The sequence below is a fragment of the Elephas maximus genome, chromosome 3 (genome assembly GCF_024166365.1).
Source record: "Elephas maximus indicus isolate mEleMax1 chromosome 3, mEleMax1 primary haplotype, whole genome shotgun sequence".
NCBI lineage: Eukaryota > Metazoa > Chordata > Mammalia > Proboscidea > Elephantidae > Elephas > Elephas maximus.
This window is the reverse complement of record NC_064821.1, coordinates 150,637,380-150,662,272: the sequence shown is the minus strand read 5'-3', so window position 1 is coordinate 150,662,272 and position 24,893 is coordinate 150,637,380. Positions and strand designations below refer to the sequence as shown.

The window sequence follows — 24,893 nt, the reverse complement described above, 5'->3', positions numbered from 1 at the left end:
AGCTAAAAACCCTGGTGCAGACTGGATTGTCCATTGGGTGACACATGGCTCACTCGGCGAATTGCCCCTACTCTTGGTGCCTCATTCCTTAACTAAACTTAGGATCAAAATTAACTTAAAGACTTTAGAAAGAAAGTTAATATTTAACCATAAGCCAATAGCTTCGGAATCCTTTCAAATGACAGGTAGATATAAACAAACTTTTCATTCTGAGATACTCAGGGGGAATCCCTGACATTGCAAGGGGCTTTGAGTCCTCAGCACTAATGTGAAAGATTGTTGTGTGGTTAACTACTGGACACTCAACAACGAAGAGGATAACGAGGAGCATGCTAATAAGATGACAACTGCTTCTTCAGGTGTCTTAAAGCTTACAAGAAGTTTCTGCATACACTTACTCATTCACTCCTGGAGAATAATCTTGTGAGATAAGTATTTTCATCTCCATTTTATAAGTGCAAGAAAAATCGAACACACAGGATAGACGACTTACTCAAAATCATATACAGCAAGTACTGCGTAAAACCAAGTCTCAAACTCGGGTCTTCTGAACCCAAGTCAATTTTCTCTGTCCTACTTCACGTAGCTACACAGTCAACTCAACCAGGACCAACATGTGTCCCTGGTGAGGATTCTTTGCAAGAAATCTCTTTAGGAAGTGGTATTTGGTTATTTTTGTAGTATTTCTGGAAAAGCAAATAGTTTATCTCAGAGAGATGGCAAATTCCATATATCCTTTACTAAAAAGTATCCTTTAACATGAATTCAAAACCCACATTGCAAAAATGTATAACAGAAGAACTGTAAATATTTCCTTCTAAAGAAAGTATGAATTGATAGAATGTCTAAGGTATCCCAAAAAGTTTTTTGGAGGAAAAATGTTATCAGTAATCTTTTAATCTAAAATGGACTGGAAATGAGCAGCAAAAGTATAGGCTTTGGAGTGAGACAAGCTCAGGGAAATACTGTGCTCTGCTGTTCACATGCTGGGGACCCTGAGCCTCAGTTTCCTCATCTACAGAATAGGCACATTAATACCTATTAGATGCAGTTTTTCTGAAAATCAGTAATGTAAAAATTATTTGCAAACAACACAGTTCTCAGCTATTTAATAAATGCCTATTTTAATAGTACTATTCTAGATTTTAAATTATTTTGGTTATAAATAATTTCTTTTTAATTCTCCAGGCCAAAAGAATAGCTGCCATCATATGACCAATTATCACCCAGAGATGACCAAAGAACAGGTGGCAAAGCTATGATACCATTTGTCTTAAAGGAAAGGATGGTGGTGTAGAGAGAACTGGGGATTCTGGGAGGGGATGTGAAAAAAGACTGATGGCTGGGAGAGGACACCTGGAAGTAGTTCTCCAGACCAAGTCAATGATTTAGTAAGTTTTACTTGACCTAAGTAAAACATTTTCCTATCAGCACTGAAGTCAAACTGGGAAACAAACGATTCGTCGTGGTTGCTATTCTAATTAGCAAAAACATTTACAATTTCTCTCTCATTATTTTTGGTGGTTTAAAACAACTTTAAAATAAAGCAGTTTATAACATGGCCCCCTCCCAAAATTCTCTTCAATACATTTGATATTAAAAATGGTAGCAAAAAGATTTAGTCCATTTCTTTTTCATCACTTGGCATCACTGGTTAAATTTAACTATGAAAAATATAGATGATGAATGAAAGGATATAAATGGGAAAATAAAATGAAAAAATAAAAGGAAAATAATAATATATTTCAAGTCAGGCAGTATTAGGGAGATGGGAGAGAAAACCCAGAACACCCAGGGAAGGCTATTCGAGGACGTTTGGCCACCAATTAGCATAAACCAGCGAAGTCATAAATTAGCAAAGCCAGGCACACACATTTGGAAAAGCACAAACTGCACTAAGGCAGCGCCCCTACAATCCACAGCACAACAGGAATTGTTTACCAACTGCACATGTGGACTATACAGCCAGAAAAGCACGAGAAAAACTGCGATCCTGGATTAGACGTGATCTTGAAGTAGAAACTGCAGGTACAAAGCAGTGTATTTTTTCCAGTGGAGAAAAGAGATGCACCCAAAGAAAGAGAAGACCTCCGATGAGAGGGATCAAAAAGGAGTGACGTGTCAGAATCCATACAATCGAGGAAAACAATGTGTAGAGCCAGTAGGCTCTGTTCCAGAGTCAGTGCACATGTGGGGCTATTTGTCTTTCTAAAATAGGAATATATGCACTGAAGTCAGTTTTAATACATGGAAGTATCCCATTTTGAGCCCATAAGCTTCTCATCCCTCCCACAAGTACAGCAGAACACCAGCTTGCAACTTAGAGCCAAAGCTAGCTCATCAGAGGATGGCCTTCCTATAAGACCAGGAGACAGTATGCCCGAATGAAACACTAATGTCATTTGTTGTGCCAACCACAGACATCCTGGTGCCATAAAGAAATTTATCTTCTCTAGAAACCAGTCTGCGAACCTCAGTATCGGCACAGCTAAGAGGTTACATTTTCTCGCCTTTCAAATGGCGTTTTGAGGACAGATGATGGTAGCATCCAGTAGGTAACAGTGTGGGCTCTGGAGCCAGACTGCCTGAGTGTGAACTCCAGCTTTTCTAGGTACTAGCTGTGTGACCTTGGGCAAGTCCATTCCTCAATTTCCTTATCCATAAAATGGGGTTATTAACAGACCTGTCTCATGGGATCAGATTAATCTAATCTAGTAATTAATTACTACAATACTTATAACTGTGTTTGGCATTTTGTAATCTGCAATAAACGTTAACCAAGAACCAAACCCACTGCCGTCGAGTTGATTGCAACTCATAGCAACCCCACAGGACAGAGTAGAACCACTCCCACAGGGTTTCCAAGGCTGTAAATTTTTACAGAAGATGACTGTCACATCTTCCTCCTGCAGAGCAGCTGGTGGGTTTGAACCACTGATCTTTCAGTAAGCAGCTAACTGCTTTAACCAATGTGCCACCAGGGCTCCTTCAACATTACCACCACTACTAAATATTTTTATACTCACTCTACAGACTTTATGCTATGAATGATTAAAGGAAAACTAGTTGATATCAAGTCGATTCTGACTCATAGTGACCTCGTGGGTGTTGGAGTAGAAGGGTGTGTGATCTGTAGGGTTTCCAGCGGCTAAGTTTTCATAAATTGATTGGCAGGCCTTTCTCCCAAGGCACCTCTAGGTAGATCTGAACTTCCAACCTTTCAGTTAGTAGCAGAACATGCTAATCATTTGTGCATCCAGGGACTCCTGAGCATGATTATCACCATTATATGAAGGAAACAGTTCTAATAAATTTATAGATATATTTAGATAATGATTTGAGTAAAAAACAATGTTCATGAGACATTAGGTGCCATCAAATCAGTTTCAACTCACAACAACCCTATGTACAACAGAATGAAATACTACCCAGTTCTGCACCATCCTCACAATCATTGCCATGTTTGACCGCATGATTGCAGCCACTGTGTCAATTCATCCCGTTGAGGTTCTTCCTCTTATTCACTGACCCTGTACTTTACCATGCATGATGTCCTTCTCCAGGGAACTGTCCCTTCTGACAATATGTCCAAAGTACATGAGATGAAGTCTTGCCATCCTCACTTCTAAGGAGCATTCTGGCTGTACTTCTTCCAAGACAGATTTATTCATTCTTCTGGCAGTCCATGGTATATTCAATATTCTTCACCATCACCATACTTCAAAGGCATCAGTTCCCCTTCAGTCTTCCTTATTCACTGTCCAGCTTTCACATGGATAGGAGGTGACTGAAAACATCACAGCTTGAGTCAGGCGCACCTTAGTCCTCAAGATGACATCTTTGCTTTTCAACATTTAAAGAGGAAACTTTTGCAACAGATTTGCCTAATGCAATACGTCATTTGATTTCTTGACTGTTGTTCCACGGGTGCTGATTATGAATACACGTAAAATGAAATCCTTGACAACTTCAACCTTTTCTCCATTTATCATGATGTTGCTTACTGGTCCAGTCTTGAGGATTTTGTTTTCTTTATGTTGAGGTATAATCCATACTGAAGGTTGTGGTCTTTGATCTTCATCAGTAAGTGCTTTAAGTCCTCTTCACTTTCAGCAAGCAAGGTTGTGTCATCTGCATAATGCAGGTTGTTAAAATGAGTCTTCCTCCAATCCTGATGCCGCATTCTACTTGATATAGTCCAGTTTCTTGGACTTGGATTGAATAAGTATGGTGAGAGGATACAACCTTGGCACATACGTTTCCTGATTTTAAACCACGCAATATCTCCTTGCTCTGTTCTAACGACTGCCTCTTGGTCTATAGATAGGTTCCTCATGAGCACAATTAAGTATTCTAGAATTCCCATTCTTCACAATGGTATCCATAATTTGTTATAATCCACAGTTGAATGCCTTTGCATAGTCAATAAAACACAAGTAAAAATCTTTCTCAAGATATGGTGGCACATAGCATTTCATTCAAAAGTGAGTGCAATTTAAAAGATAACAGGCAAGATGGTTTGAAATAGACCATGGCTAACTGACATTGCAACTACTGAACTACTGTCTCAAAAATGGTGAGGACAAGCAAGGACAGGGCTTTATTAGTAGAATTCTCACTCTGCCAACTTTTTTTCTTTTTTTTGTAACATTCATCCACAAAACACTCTCTTCATTTAGCATTATGTAGCAAGTTCTAAAATTGCCTGCTTTGGTCAGAAATCAAATAGAAAGTGTTTTCTGAGCCAAGCCCACACACAGAGTCAAGGGCCATGAGGATGAGCAGGAAGAGGTCCCTTGCAGGATAACTACTGAGTTCTTTATCTAATGTCCCAGAACCACAACTCAGTGTTAACCTAGCAGCCCAAGGCAAATGTTTGGGTCTCACCTCAACATAAACATGTCCATTCTCTGCCACAGAGAACACCCCCTGGGAGGGCACCAGAAAGAGGTCAGTGTTGTACAGTTCCATGTTGAAGGTGATATTTCTGTTGGGTGGGTCCTGGAAGCTACTGGGATTCCCCACTTGCCGAAGTCTGCAATTAAACTGGAAAAACAAACAAATATGGTGATAAATGACAGTCAAATGAAGGATGAAGGCCCTGTAGCTTTATGAGCTTTGGCCTTTAACGTTCAGTTTCATATTTTGACAGTCCCTAACCAAAGCCAACCAAAAAGACAACATTCTCTACAACCACCTTCTGAAAACAAACACATACCAACACAATTTCAGGCCGGCTGAAGAAGGAGACATCACCTTCATCCATATCTCCCAGAAATCCATTATCACCTGACTCCAAATCTTCATAACCATCTGGCCAACCGCTACTATCACCAGGGGATGAAACTTGCATCACAATCTAGAACGTAAAGAAAGCACAGTCAACCAGTGTTATAAAAACATTAAGCTGCCTGCAATTGTTTCTACCTCACATGAACATTCATGTAGTAATTCAGGTGTAAACGGAAAATCTGACTTAAAAAAACTCCAAGTTTTTGGGATTTCATCTTCAGAGAGATGATGAATAAAGAGAACAACAACGCAGGTTCAAATTAAGATTTGCATGGAAGTACATTTCTTCCTTTGTGAAGAAATACAAATTATTTCAAACAGCAGGAAAACACTAGATACTGAAATGGGGTTGTCAATAGACCTGTACTGTGAAGGGGTGGATTCTCCTTAGGGATCTTTTTGTTATTTCTGTCCTTCAAGATTTTTATAAAGTGTCCTTTGAATTAGAAACGAACTTTCTAATGTTTACTATTGAGCCAGTTTTCTTCTCATCTTTTCTCTTGCTCAATTCTTCCTCAGGATCTTTCTGTATGGATACAGGAAAGCATCACATTTTATTGCAGGACAATCTGTCTTAACACTGGTTAAAATGATTATTCCTGGGTTAGTTTTAGAGAAGATGAAAAAATTCAACCAAGGACCATACTCGTTGAGTCTATTCTGACTCAAAGCAACCCTACAGGACAGAGCAGAACTGCCCCTAGGATTTCCAAGGAGCAGCTGGTGGATTCAAACTGCCGATCTTTTGGTTAGCAGCTAAGCTCTGCACCACCAGGGCTCCAACCAAGGACCAGGATCCATAAATAAAACTGTAATTTTTTATATATGTAGTATAGCTCTATGGGACTCCTTAAAGTAGTCACACTTTCCTTCCCCCCCCCCCGCCTTTTTTTTTTTTTTGCAGGGGAGGGATTCTGTTAGGATTCTGAACATGTCACAAAATAAAAACATGTATTAAGTATGAAAATTACTCTAAGCAATTATAATTGGAACAAAGAGCTAAACTTATTCACTGAAGGAAGCAGGATGGGAAGAGAATGAAGGAGCACTAACTCTATTCTTTCTAAAGTCCTCAAAAGAAAAGTATCGATACAAAGGAAGCAAGCACCCAGGGTGCTGGTTATCCTGGGTATCGTAAATAAAGAAAATAACAGTACATAAGAAGGAAGGGAACTTAAGGCCTCTCAATAATACATGTCTCTCCTGAGGCAATACTTTTTTTTTTTCACATACAGATTATTATAGCCTCTCATTGGTTTTAATTTGGACACCAATTTAAAATGCTAAAATCAAGTACATCAGTAATATATGGCATTCACTGTATCTGGAAAAAGTGGATAACTGTAGAAAAAACAGGATAATTATAAGAAAATCAGTGTTGTAATTGGCAAAACAGTGTTTTTTATAGAAGCCAATGGTTAATAACTTCTTCAGATAATAAAAGGAGATTAGCTGCGCTGGCCTGGAGTTGGGCAAGATCAGTGGACTAGAAATCAGGAAGCTGGATTCAGTCCTGGCTCTGCCATTAAATAGTCCCTTGATTCTAAGCAAGTTTCTTAATTCTCTGGAGTTCAATTTCCTCACCTGTGAAATGAGGAAGTTAGATGAGATCATCTTAGGGTTCTTTCCAGCTCAAATAAAACTAAGCTTCTCTGAGGAGCAATGAACTCAGGCTCACAGGAGAGCCAGTCCTCATATGAACCCTGATTACCAATCTCTACTCTGGATTAAACAACTGCATCTGTCAACCAGCAGTGATAAGAGCTAGCAGCTGCCCATGCCCCAATCCCACAGCAAAACTGGATTAAGAGTTAGCAGCACCCCACCCCTGGACTAAGGGGTAAGCACATACACACACATCGTGTCAAAGCAGAGTACAGGGATATCTGAGCTTGGCCTTTGCCATCACAATTAACATTGCAAAACTGCGAAATTAACACTGTGAGGTTTTAAGATTTCATGTTTTGAATTCTTTTAATATTCACTGCCTAGTCTCTACCTCCAACAGAATGGGTTTATTCCAAATAAAAACGATTTAGATGACTGATAAGAATGATTTCCAGAAAGTGAAGGCTAGCTATTGCAATGGGTTATCATTAGGACAATGTGGAAAATCTCCCTCCAAGTAACTTCCACTTCCTCTCTTAGAGGTGAAGAGAGACTTAATAATTTCTTAAAGGCCTCTTTCAGATTTCTCTCTTTCAGAGGGAGGGAGGGTCTTCTCACCTCTGGACAAAATGTGAGGTACGTTGGCTTTCTCTCTTTTTGAGGGAGGGAGGGAAAGTCCTCCTACTTCTGGACAAGGCTTAAATGAGGTCAGAGAGACCACATGTCTGGTTAGCTCAGTTGTATGGAGGTACTCAACTGTAGCCCAAAGCCTTGGATTTTATCCCCACAAGGACCAGGCCATTTGACCCTTCAGCTTGGCCATAGAGAGATGTAATTATCTTGCCAGTGAGCCCTTTGCTGGATTCAGTTCTGGAAGAACTTAGAAGAGGCAGAAGAGATCACCACAAATGCCCCAGCCAAGAGAATGGGGCCTCCCAACTCCCACTGATTTGCCAATAAAGGAAATAACAGAAGAGTTCAGAGTCAAAGTGCATCACATTTTGTACAGAACTAACACTTGGCTTTGTCCAGGCTTGGAGTACCCCTCTCATCATTTTCATAGAAATTTTAAGACTCTGTTGATAGAACGAAGGCTAATGATAGCATTGAGCAAGGCTTTGGCGAAGGGCAAAGCTTTGTTCTGGAGAACACTCACAGAGTTATAGTAAACCATGCCGTCAGGGGCTGATCGACGGTGCTGAGTACCACAGCCATTCAGAGGAGACTCCAAGACGAAGTGGGTGCCATTCATCTTGGCCTTGCAAGTAGGATCCAACAGGGTGAGATCCATCCCTGAGTAGCCACTGGCCTGAAATAACAACCATCCAAGACATAATGGGGGGCCCACAGGCAGTCCTGCTGAACACAGTTAATGGGTTTTTCCTTTTTTTTTCCAAGTAAAGGTTGCTAGAGGCTTGCATTCCCCCTCCCCCACCTACCTCTTCCCGGTCTACTACCTCTCGAGATCCCAAGGACTGTGTTTTCTTGGCCTTGGAAATTCAATAGCAAAATACTGACACACAAGAATCTGCCCCCCCTTTCCCATCCCCCAACTGAGAACAACAGGAACCGGGTGAGAATTGCAGCCAAAGGAAGTAGGCCCATCCAACTGAGAAAACAGTATCAAGTCTCCGGAGTTTAAAAGTGACAGAGCTAGAGGGAAATAACTAGCAAACACTGGGGGCAAGATGGGGAGGGAGGTAGCCCTCTCTTCTTTAAGTAACTGCACTGACCTGAAGAGAATCTTTTTCTACAGCCACAGTCATCTTTTCATTGTCACATTTGACTGATAGAGCAACATTCATGCTCCCTTGCACCTCTTCTGGCTCTCTGGGATCAGGAAACATTTGCATGCTGGTGCTGATGGGGTCCTTTGGCCGGGGGATCCCATCTTCTTCCCCTTCCTTTCGGCCTCTCCTGGAGATGTCGGGGAAAGGAAAGGGGAAGCCTCCATCTCGGCCTCCCCCTCCCCGGATGGGTGGGTTGTCCAGGCCAGGCAGGGTGCCATGGCCTAGCAGTATTCGCAGCTCCGGGGGGATGGTGTGGACTTCCTCATCTCTCATCTCCTCTGGCGTGGGGAGGGGAGGTGGACAGAGAAGGCAAAGCATAATTAGTGTTTCATGATGCTAGGCTACAGCACAACCATCATCAAGAGAGGCAAAAACAGGAGGAATAAGCACAGGATGGACATGTGTACAATAAACTTCTAATAAGCAATGTATAAAAGAGAGTAGGAGTCTGTAGGCCTGAATTCTAGAGTCCTGGTGTTCTCCATAATTAGCTGAGTGACTATGGGCAAGTGGCTTACTTCTCTGTGCCTCTGTTTTGTAACTTTTAAAATTAGGGGATTGGTTCTCAATTTTAGCTACACACTAAAATCACCCTGGGAGGTTAAAAAAAAAAAAAATCTCTATGCTCAAGCAGCATCCCAGGCCAATAAAAAACCAGACTGTCTGGGGATGGGATCGAGTCACGAATGTTTGAAAGCTCCCCATGTGATTCTAATGCTTAGCCAAGGTTGAGAACCACTGGGTCAGGTGATTTCTAAGGCCTACAAGCTGCAAAAATCTATGACTAAAAAAAAATTATGCTGAACAATATTATTCCATTCAGATTCCATTGGAATTCTTTGAGTCTACAGGTTCTTTAGAATTGTTTCTCTAAGGATTTCTTGTGATAATATACGTATTTTAAAATTGTTTTGCCACCCCAGTATCTGGGCACCCTGGCCTTTCCAAACTTAGCCTTCATGAGGAAAAGAGAAAGCTACTTAGGCACACTTATCTTTTTAAAGGAAGAGACCTATTTCTATACAATCAAAACTTGTTATTTTGTCATATTTTCAACAGTCTAAAGAAAACAACCAATAATTTTCACTGCATTCTTTACATCTACTACCTATAGCCAACTGATGTACACTTAAGGTCAATCTATTTCAGGGAAGTTGGAAGTAAAGATAACTGGTGACCATTAACTCTCCTTCAATACTGTCCTTTTGAAAAGGATGGCACAGGCATATGAGTTCGAAAGAAATCAAAGCTTCAAAAGGTTTTAAATTTGCACTCTAACAGAAACCGAGGTCAATCCTATTATTCCCTCCATTTTACCACGGAGGAACCTGAGGCTCAGAGGTTAAGCAACTCCTCCGCCTCCCCAAACCCCATCACAAAGTGAATAAATGGCAGACCTGGAACTTGAACCAATATAGGGCACTCAGTACAGTCCATGAGGTGAGGAACAGGACTGAGGATCCAAAAACTTGGGGCTCGAATTTTGCTAGCTCCAAGACTCTGGTAAACCTCAAGAATTTGTTGAGCCTATGTTTTTGCTCCATCACATTGGGGTAATAACTCCTCCTCTCCTTCTGGGTGAGAATGAGAAAGCTCAAGCATAAGTCCTTGTGACTATTTTCCTACAAGATACAGCCACCAACCAAGGACTTTTTTCCAGTAGTCCTCTCTGCATTCTCAGCCATAAGCAGTCTTTCAATGCCTATGACAGGAAGGCCAGGCTTAAGTTATTCCTAACGCAATCACGGTGAATGTGACTGGCTTAAGTCTATAACAAAGTCCTCCAACACGCAATCGACTCTATTTTGCTGAAAATCTACATAAAAGATATTTTCAAGGAAATTACCTATCACAATTCCAGATAATTTAAAAATGTGCAAAAAAAAAAAAAAAAAAAAAAAAAACCACTACATAAGCTGAGAGAAATTGTATTTTAATACACTTTAAAAAAAAATCATACTTACCATTGTTTTCAAGCTGAAGGTGAAATCTATTAGCCACAGGAGCCATTGTGTATGATATTACTGGACTATAACCATTGTCCAAAGCCCACTTAACCAGATTCTCTTGAGTAGAAGGAATGTCATCTCTTATTGATTTGGTCATTGTCATAGATCTTTCACTCTCTTTCCCAAAGCCAATACTGTTAGGAGACTAAAGATAAAAGCAAATTTTCACTTATGAGTCTAAAAGTAAACAGTGCTTTAAGTAATATTAATTAAATATCTGAATCCAGTAGATTCTATACTGTGGGTCAGGTAATTAATTATTCATTCTTTTGATCCCAAATGGTTAACAACTCAACTGCTAAATGAAAGGTTGGTGGTTTGAACCAACAGCTGCTCTATGGGATAAAAGACCTGGTCATCTGCTCTCATAAGGAAATCCCATGTGGCAATTCTACTCTGTCCCATGGGGTCGCTGTGAGTCGAAAATCAGCTCAATGGCATACAACAACAAGAACACTGGTGTGCAAACGTTTAACAGCAGATTAAAAAACATCTATTCATGTTTGACCATACTGTTTGGGTTGCTTAAAATAATCCAGTGACAACTAACCAGCTACATACTAAGTATATCTAGCCTGTCACTGTAGAGTTAGGTTAATGTTTAAATTAACCTAATTCTACAGTTAAATGTTAAATCGTGAAATTCCTAATATTAAACTGTTAACATACACACACACACACCAAATAGCAGAGCCTTTCCCATCTTATTTTTATTTAAAATTACGTATAAAATATACAGATGTGCATGCAGTACTGTCAGCATGTGTCTCTGCTTCCCCCTCCTGCACCCTAGATTTAAATGAAAGAAGGTACAAGCTAGTTACTTCAGTGCTAAGACCATTCCATCCTTACAAACTGTGAAATTCAACATAGTGACACAACGAATGTTTATAATTTTCATCAATTTAGCAATCCTATAATTGTATTTATTTGCCAATTCTATTAACTGAATATGCTTAGACTTTATGTTCTAAAATAGTAATTAAATAATTTCAGTTACGGTCCCTTTAAATACTAACATTTTGTCCAGCAATACAAATAAGTCATAAAGTTGGCTTTCATTTAAATTGAATGCTAAGAATCTTCCTAGGAAAGGCCCTAAAAAGGATTTTAACCCTCATAGTAAGATCCTTCACCTGACAGCTTTGCTTGTGTGTTGCTGCAGGCTGAAAGCTATGCCACTGGTATTTCAAATACTGGCAGGGTCACCCACCCATGGTGGACAGGTTTCAGCACAGGCTCCAAACAAAGACAGACTAGGAAGGAGGACCTGGTGATCTACCTTCGCAAGAAATTGGCCAGTGAAAACCTTATGGATAGTAAGAGAACTGGATTGACGCCGTAGCTGCAACAATGGGCTCAAACAGATCAACAACTGTATGGATGGCTCAGGAATGGGCAGCCATTTTGTTCTGTGGTACACAGGGTCACTATGAGTCAGAACCAACTCGATGGCACCTAACAACAGTAAGATCCTTATTACACCTTTAAGATGGACTCTGAGTACCCAGGACATATCCAAAACAAACCAAACCCAGTGCCGTCAAGTCGATTCTGACTCATAGTGACCCTATAGGACAGAGTAGAACTGCCCCATAGAGTTTCCAAGGAGCACCTGGCAGATCTGAACTGCCAACCCTTTGGTTAGCAGCCGTAGCACTGAACCACTAACGCCACCAGGGTTTATAGAAGGTAAATTTCCCCATCACTCGCTGACTCCTGTAGCAGTGGTCTTGCCAGATGGGCAGGGAACTGAATGCTGCAGAGGGGATGCCAAAGTGAAGGCACCACATTTCCAACAACTGCTCCAACAGGGCCGACCAGCCCTTCCAGCACGCAGATTATGTCATTTTCATGCAGCATAAAAACTGCTTTTATTTCCATGCCCAATTATTTTCCCCTGCATACATGCAGCATTTTTTCCTAAATTCCCCATTTGTTTCCCACTCTGTTTTGCCCCTAACGTGACTAAATATTAATCCTTTCCCACTGTACAACCATAAAAGATTCACAGGCTCTAAGTTCCCTTGGCCTCTTTGGTTGTGGGATATTGGCTGAGGACACACATATTTCAATTCGAAGCTTAAAGGACCTCACCCGGTATCTTTTTCTATTAGCCAAGGTGCTTATCTGAGGGAAACCTGCCAGGTTGACCAGTCACAGCCACTGCCCACAGAGGTACCTCACCCGGACAGAGCTTTAGCAAAGTTCTGTAGCTATTTACAACCTTACTTTCATGGGTTCAGAAAAGTCTAGCTCTTACTCTGATTCAGAGAAAATCCCTTAGGGGAGTAAAGGATTTAAAAACACAACTAAAATGAGGTAAAGAAGGATCCAATTTGTTCTTCTTCTTCTTTTTTTTTTTTTAATATTGTATTGTTTTTTGGTGAAAGTTTACACAGCAAGTTAGATTCCCATTAAACAACTCATACACAAAATGTCCCATGACATTGGTTACAATCCCCACAATGTGTCAGCACTCTCACCATTTCCACTCTGCCTGCCCTGTTTCCATTCATCCAGTTTCCCTGCCCCTCTTTGCCTTCTCATCTTTATTTTTGGGTAAATGTTGATCATTTGGTCTCATATGGTTGATTTGTTTAAAGAAACGCATTCCTCATGGGCATTATTGTTTATTTTATAGGCCAATCTATTATTTGGCTGAAAGGTGACCTCCAGGAGTGGCTTCAGGTCCAAGTTAAAGGGTATCTTAGGGCAATAGTCTCAGGGGTTCCTCTAGTCTCTATCAGTCCAGTAAGTCTGGATTTTTTTCATGAATTTGAGTTTTATTCTATACTCTTCTCCCATCCTAACCAGAATCTTCTATCATGCCCCTGGTCAGAACAGTTGGTGGTGGTAGCCAGGCACCAGCTAGTTCTGGCTAGAAGAGGATGTGGTTCACGTGGGCCATTAGTCCTGTGGACTAATTTCTTGAGTCTTTGGTTTCCTTCACTCTTCTTTGCTCCAGGTGGGAAGAGACCAATAGTTACATCTTAGATGGCTGTTCTCAAGCTTTTAAGACCCCAATGCTACTCACCAAACTAAGATGTAGAAAATTATCTTTATGATTAAGTTATACCAACTGGCTGACCTGTCCCCCAAGACTATATGGTCCTGAGCCTTCAAACCCAGTAAATCAATCCCATGGGGTGTTTGAGTATATCTAGGAAGTATCCCTAACTGTGCCCCCTATGTGCTTTACTGTATATATGAATACATACGCAGCAATACAAACATGTATATACATGTGCTCATAAATACACCTATCCATACACGCACATGTACTCCCCTACGCCTTTCCACAACCATATAGCATACCTATCTACCTATGTAACCACTCACGTATTTTTTGCTTGCTATTACTGTTGTTACAAAGTTGTATATGTTATAGCATTTACTGTAGTTGTCCTTTAACAGTTTGTTCTTAAAACTCTTTATTCATTTAGTCAACAGTAATTTCTTCCAAGGCACAGCTTCTTGCAGCCTGGCCTCATCTGCCCTAGTTCTTTCATGTCATTAGACAGCTAAGAAAATATTGTATTTCCAGAATACTATCAGCATAACCGCCACCTGTCCTTTTGTACCAATATGGAATGATCTGTTTACACCTTTCCACATTAAATGCAGGACCTGTCAGTACAACTCATATTGATTATGCCAAGTGACTTACAAGGCTACAAATCTATCTACACCTCTGTAAAGCAGCAAGGCTTGGAACAATGGCAGGTAAGTCGGTTCCAGCAGCGAGGAAATTTCTCTCACCCTTTAGTTCTAGGAATCCCCAGGCTTTCCCAACCTCCAATGGAACTACTCCAAATGACAGTGTTCAAGGAGGTCTTCACCACTATCTTTCCCAGACACATCTTCCTGAGAGATGAAGAGCAGGTAAAGAGCCTGAGTGTCTTCCTCCCCTCCCTCCCACCGCGGCATTAGAACTCATTAGGGGGTGGGGGGGGGAGGGTGGAACCAGAGAGTGCAGTGCATATTCTCACTAGAATTTTTTTAAATATCTTTTCAAAGAACATGTTGGCCATTACCCATCTTGAAGTTCTGAGGCCACATGAAATAGTACCACAGGGAATCTCGAACATGTTTTCTCCATCCATTGTTTTATGTTTCGGGGGTTCTTCCTGCCATAAAAGTAATTATACATGGTCCATAAAGGGGCCTGAAAAATAAGCCGGGGCTGGGCATGGCAATGTGGACACTTCCAGTATTCCCATTCTTGCCCACAACACAGCCCTTTGTGTCTCTTTTTGACCATTCTGTCATTTGGAGAACACATTCTGTCCGTATCCCGCCCAACATACACGTGCACACGCCACACCATGTTTAATGGTGCTCTTCATTCAATGCACCCCACCAATTCTTTCCAGGAAAAGTCCACAATTCCTTTAATGGACATTTTTCTTTGTTTGCGCTTTGTTTAGGGAAGTATCATAATAGTTCCTATAGACACACATTTAAAGAATGGCTTATGGAGAAAAGAAGTATCCCCTTTTTATGCCAGGCACTGTGCATTCCCTATGTTACTGTATTTAATTCTCCCAGCATAAGGAGATAGACATCACTATTCCTTCGTTAGGGAAGTGGAGCCGGAGACTCCCAGAAGTTAAGTAGTACATATAACTGTGAACTGACCATGTGCAGGCATCGTGCTGAGCGCTTTAGGTAAAATATCCTGTAATCACTTAACAAATACTTGTTGAATGAATGAATGAGCTAAGCCTCACAATAACTGTCAAGGTGAGTACTACCATGAGAGCCATTTCACAGATGAGAAAATAGACTCAATTACACTGCTCAATATCTATTGGAATTAATGACAATTGGAGATGGGATTTGAATCCAGCCCTGTCTGGCACAAAGCCAGGATCCTTTCCGCTCCACCATGCAGTCTTCCAAAGAAAATATCAAGATCCCTATAAAACAACTCTCCTTTTCTAAGCACTAACTTGTCCCTTTCTCTTAGCAGATATCTTTCCCCCCTTAGCACAGCCAGGATTCACATCTGAGACAGGGAGTTAGGAAATCACAAAGCGTGAAACTGGGGGAATAAAAAAGAACATCGTGAAACATTACCTAATTGTTTAGTAATGTTGTCATGCATTGTCCAAAATTGGCCTGGAACAGGAGTACAGCCAAAGAGAGAAATATAAACAGATCTTGTACTGGGATGAGCGACCTCGTTTCTAGCCTTTCTGATTCATATGAGAGATGAAGACACTCAACACGAGCTCCCTGAGTGCCACGGACCAGGCACACATATTCAGAGACAGAAAGAGCCATTGACGGGTCAGGGCCAAAAGAACATTTACACGAGAACTCCAGCAGGGACTTAAAAAGTACCGTATGTTTTTGCCTTTCAAAGCATGATTCCCTTTCCTGTTTTTGTTATTCTGAAATTAAAAGCATTTGGTTGGTGTGCCAGGCAGCAACAGCAGCAGACACCCCAGGTCACCAACACCCCTCATGCCATGCCAGGGAAAGGCCATCAAAACATCTCCAGCTTCAGAAAATCACGGCTGGGCTTTGTGCTCAGCACCAAATTAATGTATCACCGTTACACATGATGGCTTACTGGGATTTGCTCAACGTTTTAAAAAAAAACCACAGGAACCAGAAATTATTACTTTAAAATTAGGATGTGTGTGCTCGTGGCTTTGTCTGATGCCTCTGGCAAGTGCTGTTACATGACGTTGCCTAGGGAACTGTTAGGTTTGTTCATGGCTGTATCCCCCGGGAAGGTGCCACGAATGAATGAATAATACCAAAACCAAAGGCATCCCCCCACTCCAAAATCCTGAAAACATAAAACCTACCCCAACTGATCCAACGAAGGTAGTAAAAGAGGAATAGGCCACAATTTAAAAAAGAACAATGTACCAAAATTCAAATCTATAAAAGAGATACTAAAGAGATAATTATCTTCTAATAATTGGGCAAGGGGATTTTCTTTTTCTTTTTTTTAAACTTCTCAACATAATTCATTCCAATATTTCATCAAATAGTTACCTCCTAAACACATCTGAAAGAAGATTTATTTCACCAACTTTGAACATTCAACTTTTCAGGAAATGGGCTGCTGCTGTCTGTCTGCCCATGTCAACCAGCCTCTTAAGTATATCTCCTTCAGGAAATATAATGTTTACGGAAGACACTGGGGTATATTTTTCAGCATAATCTCATATCTCAATTACTGTGATTCTTTTTTTTCAGTGTTTCACCCTTGGAAGTTACAAGCAAGTGACAACAGGCATGTCAAAACCATCTATTTATCTTAAAAAGAGAAGTCTATGGTGTGAGCTGGGATCAGTCTATCTTCCTCACCTTCTGTGAGCACCTAATCCCAAAGTGAGATCTGATACGCAGGGCCATGCCACTGAGGCCCTTGCAGGACTCTCAGTCATAAGGGTTTAATTATGTTCATTATTCCACATTTACTATGACTGGAATAATGAACCTAATCAAACCTTTCATGACAGAGATGTTCATTATTCTATATTGGCTATGACTAGGGGCAGGCAGTGGTCGTTCAGTGGTAGAATTCTTGCCTTCCATGAGGAAGACCTGGGTTCCATTTCTGGCCAATGTACCTCATGCACGGTCACCACCCATCTGTCAGCGGAGGCTTGTGTGCTGCTATGAAGCTGAACAGGTTTCAGTGAAGCTTGCACACTAAGACAGATGAGGAAGAAGTGCCTGCTGATCTACATCCAAAAAATCAGCCATTTAAACCCTATGGCTCACAATGGTCTGATCCTGTTGTACCTGGGGTCACCATGAGTCAGAGGCCAACTCGACAACAACAACTATGACTTGAGAGCACACGTATATATTTCAGGAATTTCACTGTGGCCCAGGGAGGTTAAGGGGCTTGCCCACATTCTCAATTTGTAAATGCTGGAGCCTGAACTCAAACCTGGCTGTCCTGACCCCAGCATTCAGGCTTCTAACCACCACACCATCTGCCCTTGTCAGGAGAAACCAAGGAGCAGCCTATTTTGCAGAGTGAAAATAACTGAAAGACCTTAGAGAAAGCTCTAAGAGATAGGATCTTTGGGAAAATAACACATATAAACAACAACTTAAATTACTGTCAGTCATTGAAACAAAGAAATGCTCCAACTTACAATAACTTTCAGGTTTCCCTTAATATCGAAAGATTTGATCACCCAGTTGACAGACTTTTTGCACTTCAAGATCAAGATGAGATTTTTGACCACCTCAGGATCCTTTCGAAAAGGTCTTATGTCAATTATTATATCCACCTGGAAAGCACTGTGAATGGAAAACAAAGGCAAAGTTAGGACCCAAATGCCAGAAAGTTGCAACCATCTCCCCTCTTCCAAGTCTTCGTGTTTCCAGTGTCTGGCCAGTTGATTAAAAAGCTGGAGTGCATCCCAGGCAAATGACATGTGCAAAACAGATTGTTATTGCACACATAACAAAATGGTTTTACATAACAATAGAAACACACACCCGCTGCTAATTAGCCACTGAAACTTTTCTCTGGAAAAAGAAAAGTGGTTACTTAATGCAGCCACTGTTTGAAATGGACTTGAAGAAACCAGTTTACTTTTGAAGCAGAATTGTTGCTTTTCCAACCTTCAACACCTCCAAGATGTAACTTTTCAACTTGCCATGTGTTCAAATTCCTTCAAACTCAGACGTGAGTGGCAGTTCGGTGAGTGGGGAGCGGCAGGGATGAGGAAGACGTGGCAGTAAAAAACCAGGAAACCTCAGAATAAAGTAAGAGGTAAAAGGCTAGAGAATTTCTTGACTTATATAAGGTTTGTTTAAGCCATTAACACTGCTACAGAATCAAATCTGCATTTGCTTTCCCAAACTGCTGGATATACACTTTTTAAAATAAAGAAAACAGATGGTCAACCAACTGATTACTGGAAAATTGATGAACATAACCCAAATTTCTAAGAACTCAGTATAAAAGAGATTTTTTTTTTAAACCAAACAATAATACCTCTGTCATTATGAATTTAAGGGAAAATCTTTATTTCCATCTTGGTTTTATACATTTGTAAAGCATAAAATGGATGGTATACTGAAACGAAGCCCTAGGCTTAATATCTAAATGCATTTGTCAGATTGCTTCTACTCCCATTCCCTTTTAATTTTCCACAAAATTCGTTATGAGGGATAGAGTAAAATCTTACCAAAACCAATCTGTAGTTTATTTGCTTTTGAAATCCAAATTTGATTTGAATATTAACTTTTACGTCATTGTACAACATAGCTTCTCAGAGAATAAAATACTTAGGAATAAATTTAACCAAGGACATGAAGGACTTATACAATGAAAATTATAAACCTGCTGAAAGAGATTAAAGACTAAAATAAATGGAAAGATGTTCCATGTTCTTGGGTTGGGAGACTTATATTGTTAAGATATCAATACTACCCAAAGTGATCTATAGATTCAATGCAATCCCGATCAAAATTCCAACAGCCTTCTTTACAGAAATGGAAAAACCAACCCTCAACTTTATGTGGAATGGAAAGAGGCCCTGAATAGCTAGAGCAATATTGAAAGAGAAGAACAAAGTAGGAGGACTCACACTTCCTGATGTTAAAACATATCATACAGCTGCATTGATCAAAATAGCCTGGCGGTGGTGTAATAGACACACAGACCAATGGAATAGAAGCAAGTCCAGAAGTAAGCCCACACATCCATGGTCAACTGATTTTTGACAAGCGTGTTAAAAGTCCGTTTGATGGGGAAAGAAGAGTCTTTTCAATAAATGGTACAGAGAAAACTAGATACCCACATGCAGAAAAATGAAACTGGTTCCATGCCTCAAAAACCATATACAAAAACAAATTCAAAGTGGACTAAGCACCTAAATGTGCAAAAAAAAAAAAAAAAACCCATAAAATTCTTAGATGAAAATGTAGGGGCAATGCTGTCACGCCTAGCTTTTAACAATGGATTATCTAATATAATAACAAAAGCAAAAGACAAATAAATGAGACCTCATAAAGATTAAAAATTTTTGTTTATCAAGACTTTACCAAAAAAAAAAATGAAAAGACAAGCTATACCAACTTAGAGAAAATCTTCAGAAACCATATATACTTTAAGAATCTAATAACCAAAATATACGTAAAACTTTGACAACTTAACAACAAAAAGACAAACAACCTAATCATAAAATGGGCAATAGACATTTCACCAAACAGGATGTTCAAACGGCCACCAAATACATGAAAAAATGCTCCACGTCACTAGCCATCAGAGAGATACAAATCAAAATCACAATGAGATACAATTTCACTTCCACTGGGATGGCTATGAGCCCTGGTGACACAGTGGTTAAGAACTTGGCTGCTAACCAAAAGGTTGACAGTTCAAATCCACCAGCCGCTCCTTGGAAACTCTATGGGGCGGTTCTACTTTATCCTATAGGGTCACTATGAGTTAGAATTGACTCCACAGCAACAGGTTTGTTTTGTTTTGTTTTGAGAATGGCTAAGATAAAAAAGGAAACCCTGGTGGTGTAGTGGTTAAGTGCTACAGCTCCTAACCAAAAGGTCAGCAGTTCGAATCTACCAGGTACTCCTTGGAAACCATATGGAGCAGTTCTACTCTGTCCCGTAGGGTCGTTATGAGTTGGAATCAACTCAATGGCAGTGGGTTTTTAACAGAAAATAACAAATGATGTGGGAAAATTGGGACCCTTCACCATTGCTGGAGCCCTGGTGAGATAGTGGTTAGGAGCTACAGCTGCTAAATAAAAGGCTGGCCTTCGAATCTACCAGCCACTCCTCGGAAACCCTGTGGGGCAGTTCTACTCTGTCCTACAGGGTCATTATGAGTTGGAATTGACTTGGCGGCAATGGGTTAACCACTGCTGGTGGGAATACAAAATGGTACACTTGTTGTGAAAAACAGTGTGGCAGTTTCTCAAAAAACTAAAAATAGAACTATCATATGACCCAGCAATTCCACCCTAAAGATCTGAAAGCAGAGACTCAGAGACTTGTACACCATTGTTCACAGCAGCACTATTCACAATCACCAAAAGGTGGAACAACCTAAATGCCTATCGATAGATGAATGGACAAACAAAATGTGGTACATATATACAACAGAATACTACTCAGCCAGTAGAAGAAACAGAGTCTTGATATATGTTACGATATGAATGGAATGCGAAGACGTTATGCTGACTGAAATAAGTCAGTCATAAAAGGACAAATATTGTATGACCTCACTTAATATAAAAAGACAAGAAAAGGTAAATGTATACAGACTAAAGTTTATTAATGGTTACCAGGGGTGGGAGGGAGGAGGAAAGACAGGGCTAACAGTGATGGAAACATCTCATTGATTAAGGGTAGGGTTGCGCAGCCGATTATTGCAATTGCTGTCAATAAGTCATATACCTATAAAAAGTTGAACTGGCAAAAGTTGTGTGATCGATACATTTACAATAACAACAGAAAAACAGCTGCTGAGGCTGCTTATGTACGACCAAAAGCCTTATGGAATTTGGTTCCTTGGTTTGGAGGTTTAGGGTCATGGTTTCATGGGACAACCCAGTTAATTGGCCTAATAACTTGTTTAGTGCTTCTGTTCTACCTCCTAGTTTGTTGTGTAGTGCCTGGGGTCTTAAAAGATTTCAAGCAGCCATTCGGGGCACAACTGGTCTCTGTTTGCCTGGGGCAACAGAAGAAGGAGGAGAGTCAGGAATAGGAGGAGGATATAGAATGTGTGGCTAATTGCTTCCATGAAAAACTGGCTCCTTTGCCATGAGACCAGAAGAACTGGATGGTGCCCAGCTACCATTGTTGAATATTTCAATCAAAGAGTCTATAGACGAATCCTGGTCAAAGGGGGTAAAATACAGAACAGAATTTCAAAATTTCATCTACTTCAGACTTTCTGGAGCCAAAGGGGCAGGCTGTACCCCTAAAACTATTACCCGAAGATAATCCTTAAAACTTAAACCAAAAATATCCCCTGAAGTCTTCTTAAAACCAAACAACAGCTTAACTAGTAAAAAAGTTCTACCTTCAGCATTATGCTATTTTAAGAATAATGCTCTCGAAAGATGAGATAGGAGCCTTAGGGGACAGTGAGTTTATGTTAATGGAGGGGGAAAAACTCAGAAAAGGAGGTTGAGAATGGTGGAACAACTTGAAGAATGTAATCAATGTCACTGACGTGTACATGTAGAAACAGTTGAATTGGTTTATGTTTTGCTGTGTATATTCTCAATAACAACAAAATAATTCTACAACACAAATTTAAATTATTAAGTTACTAAAGTTAAAGTTACTAGTTCACATAAAATGTGGGCTAAAATGAGAACAGGGCTTATCTTTTCACTTTTTTCTTTCAGCTTTCAATTCCCTAATCATTCTTGATAAAACCTCACTGCTGTTGAGTCAATTCCAACTCATGGTGACCCTATAGAACAGAGTAGAACTGCCCCATAGGGTTTCCAAGGCTGTAAATCTTTACAGAAGCAGACTGCCACATCTTTCTCCTGCAGAGCGGCTGGTGGGTTTGAACTGCCAACCTTTTGGTTAGCAGCAGAGCACTTTAACCAGTGTGCCACCAGGGCTCCATCATTCTTGATAATCAAAGCCCACTGCTGTTGAGCTGATTCTGACTCATAGCCATCCTGACAGAGAGGGTCAAATTTCCAGCCCAGGGGCAGGAAGATGATGGCGGGAGAGGAGCAAGAACCTAAGTTTTTGTATCTAACGGCTCTTTACACACACACACAGCTTTAAAACAACCAGTTTTGAGTGCAAAATCACTCTGCGGACACTACAAACAGACCTTTATTAAAAAGAAACTTATTAAAATGATAATTACATTACCAAGACCCAGCTTTGCAATTTTCTTATCAGGTGTAACTTTAGCCAAGGGGGATAATGATGGAGCTAGAGGAGCTGCGTCCTGTAATTAGTACTCAGAAGTCTAGAAACGGCTTCAGGAACTCACACCTAGAATATGACAGAGCTAGAAACAGATGTGGAAAATAAAATACACCGTTGGTGCCCTTACTCCTTTCTTCAAAGCTTCTGTGAGCCACACCCTAATCACCAATGGTTCCTTCCCTTTTACATATGGAGGGCAGACTGTCCCCTCCTCAAATCAGGAAAGATCTTCACTTTCATGTCAGTTCAGGAGAGAACCCACATGTGCACACATTTACACTCACATTACCTGTAGGGGTTAGTGTTGGGGGTGATTAACTCGATGATGTGTACTTCCTTATCCCGGAGCTGGCTGGACATCACACAGCCTTCTGCTGCCTTCGGCTGAAGGTACTCAGCAAGGTAATTGAGAGAGAGAAAATTCTTCCCTATGTTACACGTGGGAGGGAAAACTTGATCTGAAAGTAAAGAAGACAGGGCAATCTGTCAAACCACCCAGCTACATGGTCACCAGACTCAAAGCAAAGTGGAAGGGGAGTTGAAACTGAGCAAGTGCAGGACACAGGAGACATTGACCAAAAAGGAGGGGCTTTATTTAAAAAAAATTTTTTTTCAAACACTGCCCTAAAATGCCTCCATTATGGTCACCAAAACCATTGCCTTCAAGGCGATTCTGACACAAGTCAACCCCATGTGTCACAGAGTAGAACTGTTCTACAGAGTTTTCCTGGCTATAATCTTTATGGAAGCAGATTGCCAGGGCTTCCTTCCATGATGCTGCTAGTGGGGTTTGAAAGGCCAACCCTTAGGTTAAATAGCCAATGGCAAATGGCTTGTGCCACCCAGAGACTTGATTTATCATCACCAGTGACCAACACTAGTGCCTCCTTTTGTCTAAATTTTCTCTCCTTTCTTGTTCTCTGTGATATATATTTGTCCTCATCCATCTCCTCCGACTCATCTTTCAGTCTCTTTCACTGGCTCCTCCTCTTCTACTCATCCTTTGAAAACCAATGGTGTTCAATTATTGGTGCACACTGCAATGCACCTGTTTGGACCCCATCCCCAAGAGTATGATTCAGAAAGTCTGGGTGGAAAGGAGCACAATGTTAAACACTCAGCTGCTAAAAGAAAGGCTGGCGATTTGAACCCACCCACTGGCTCTGTGGGAGAAAGACCTGGCGATCTGCTCCTGTAAAGATTACAGCTAAGCAAACCCTATGGGCAGTTCTACTCTGTCACATGGGGTTGCTATAAGTCGAAATTAACTCGATGGCACCTAAAAACAGCAGACTTCATTTCCAATAGCCCATGGTCACTAATTAGAAATAACAGATTTAAGAATCATAAAATTGGTCCTTAACGAATTTCACAAAAAGTCAGGGTGGAGCTAGCCAGCTTTGTTTTTTTTAAAGCTCCATAGTTGATCCCGATGCAAAACAAGGCTGAGAACCTCGGTTCCTTCCCCAATACTCTTTTTTGCCTCATATCTTTGTACATGACCTCAACCGCTCCCATGGCTTCAATTAATACCTGTACCAGGACTCCATTTCTGAGCCCTAGAGCTGTACTGTCACCTGTCTACAAGCATTTCCTGCCTAAAAATATAGGTACTTCATGGTCAACATACGTGATGGGTAAGGTTATGTGTCACTTTGACTAGGCCATGGTTCTCAGTGGTTCAGCAGCTTTGATATAGTCACCATCCATGAAATGATCTGTTGTAAGCAGCCAATTAGTTGAAAGAGGAGTTTCCTTGGCGGTGTGGCCTGCATCCAATATATATGGATGTTCTGACAAAGCTCACCCTCCCTTGATCCTGCATCTGACTTACCATCCTCTGACCTCTGGTTATTGGGACGTGGGCCAGTAGCCTGCCATCTGACCTACAGATTTTGGGATTCGCCAGCTCCTGCAGCCTGTGAGCCAGCAGCCTACCATCTAATCTGCCAGTTTTGGATTTGCCAGCCCCTGCAACCACACGAGTCAGGAGTAGCCACCAGCCTGACACCTGACCTGTGGATCTGGGATTTCCCAGCCTCCAGAACTGCATGAGCCATTTCCTAGAAATAAATCTCTCTGTATATATATTTATATATATACTCTTCACTGTTTTTGGTTTTTTAGAGAACCCAGCCTAAGACATTTGGTATCGAGAGTGGTTCTAGAGGAACAAAATCATAAGGAGGCATTTTCTGAATTGGTTCTGAAGTCTGACTAGACTTAAGTCGCTGATGACTCTGCCTCCAGTAGTAAAGAGGGTACTGCTAATCCATGG

At 40.8% G+C, this 24,893-nt stretch overlaps 1 protein-coding gene across 2 annotated transcripts in view; it reads right to left on the bottom strand.

Annotated features, from left to right (window-relative positions):
• The window catches only part of TGFBR3 (transforming growth factor beta receptor 3), a 214,902-nt gene that overhangs the window by 29,787 nt on the left and 160,222 nt on the right, over positions 1-24,893 (bottom strand). For both annotated transcript variants that reach the window (XM_049879808.1, XM_049879809.1), the window contains exons 6-12: positions 22,905-23,073; positions 17,833-17,980; positions 10,655-10,844; positions 8,634-8,968; positions 8,057-8,209; positions 5,219-5,359; positions 4,888-5,046 (exon numbers count right to left, since the gene is read on the bottom strand). In XM_049879808.1, the coding sequence (XP_049735765.1) occupies positions 4,888-5,046; positions 5,219-5,359; positions 8,057-8,209; positions 8,634-8,968; positions 10,655-10,844; positions 17,833-17,980; positions 22,905-23,073 (1,295 nt within the window). The remainder of the gene's footprint in view (positions 1-4,887; positions 5,047-5,218; positions 5,360-8,056; positions 8,210-8,633; positions 8,969-10,654; positions 10,845-17,832; positions 17,981-22,904; positions 23,074-24,893) is intronic.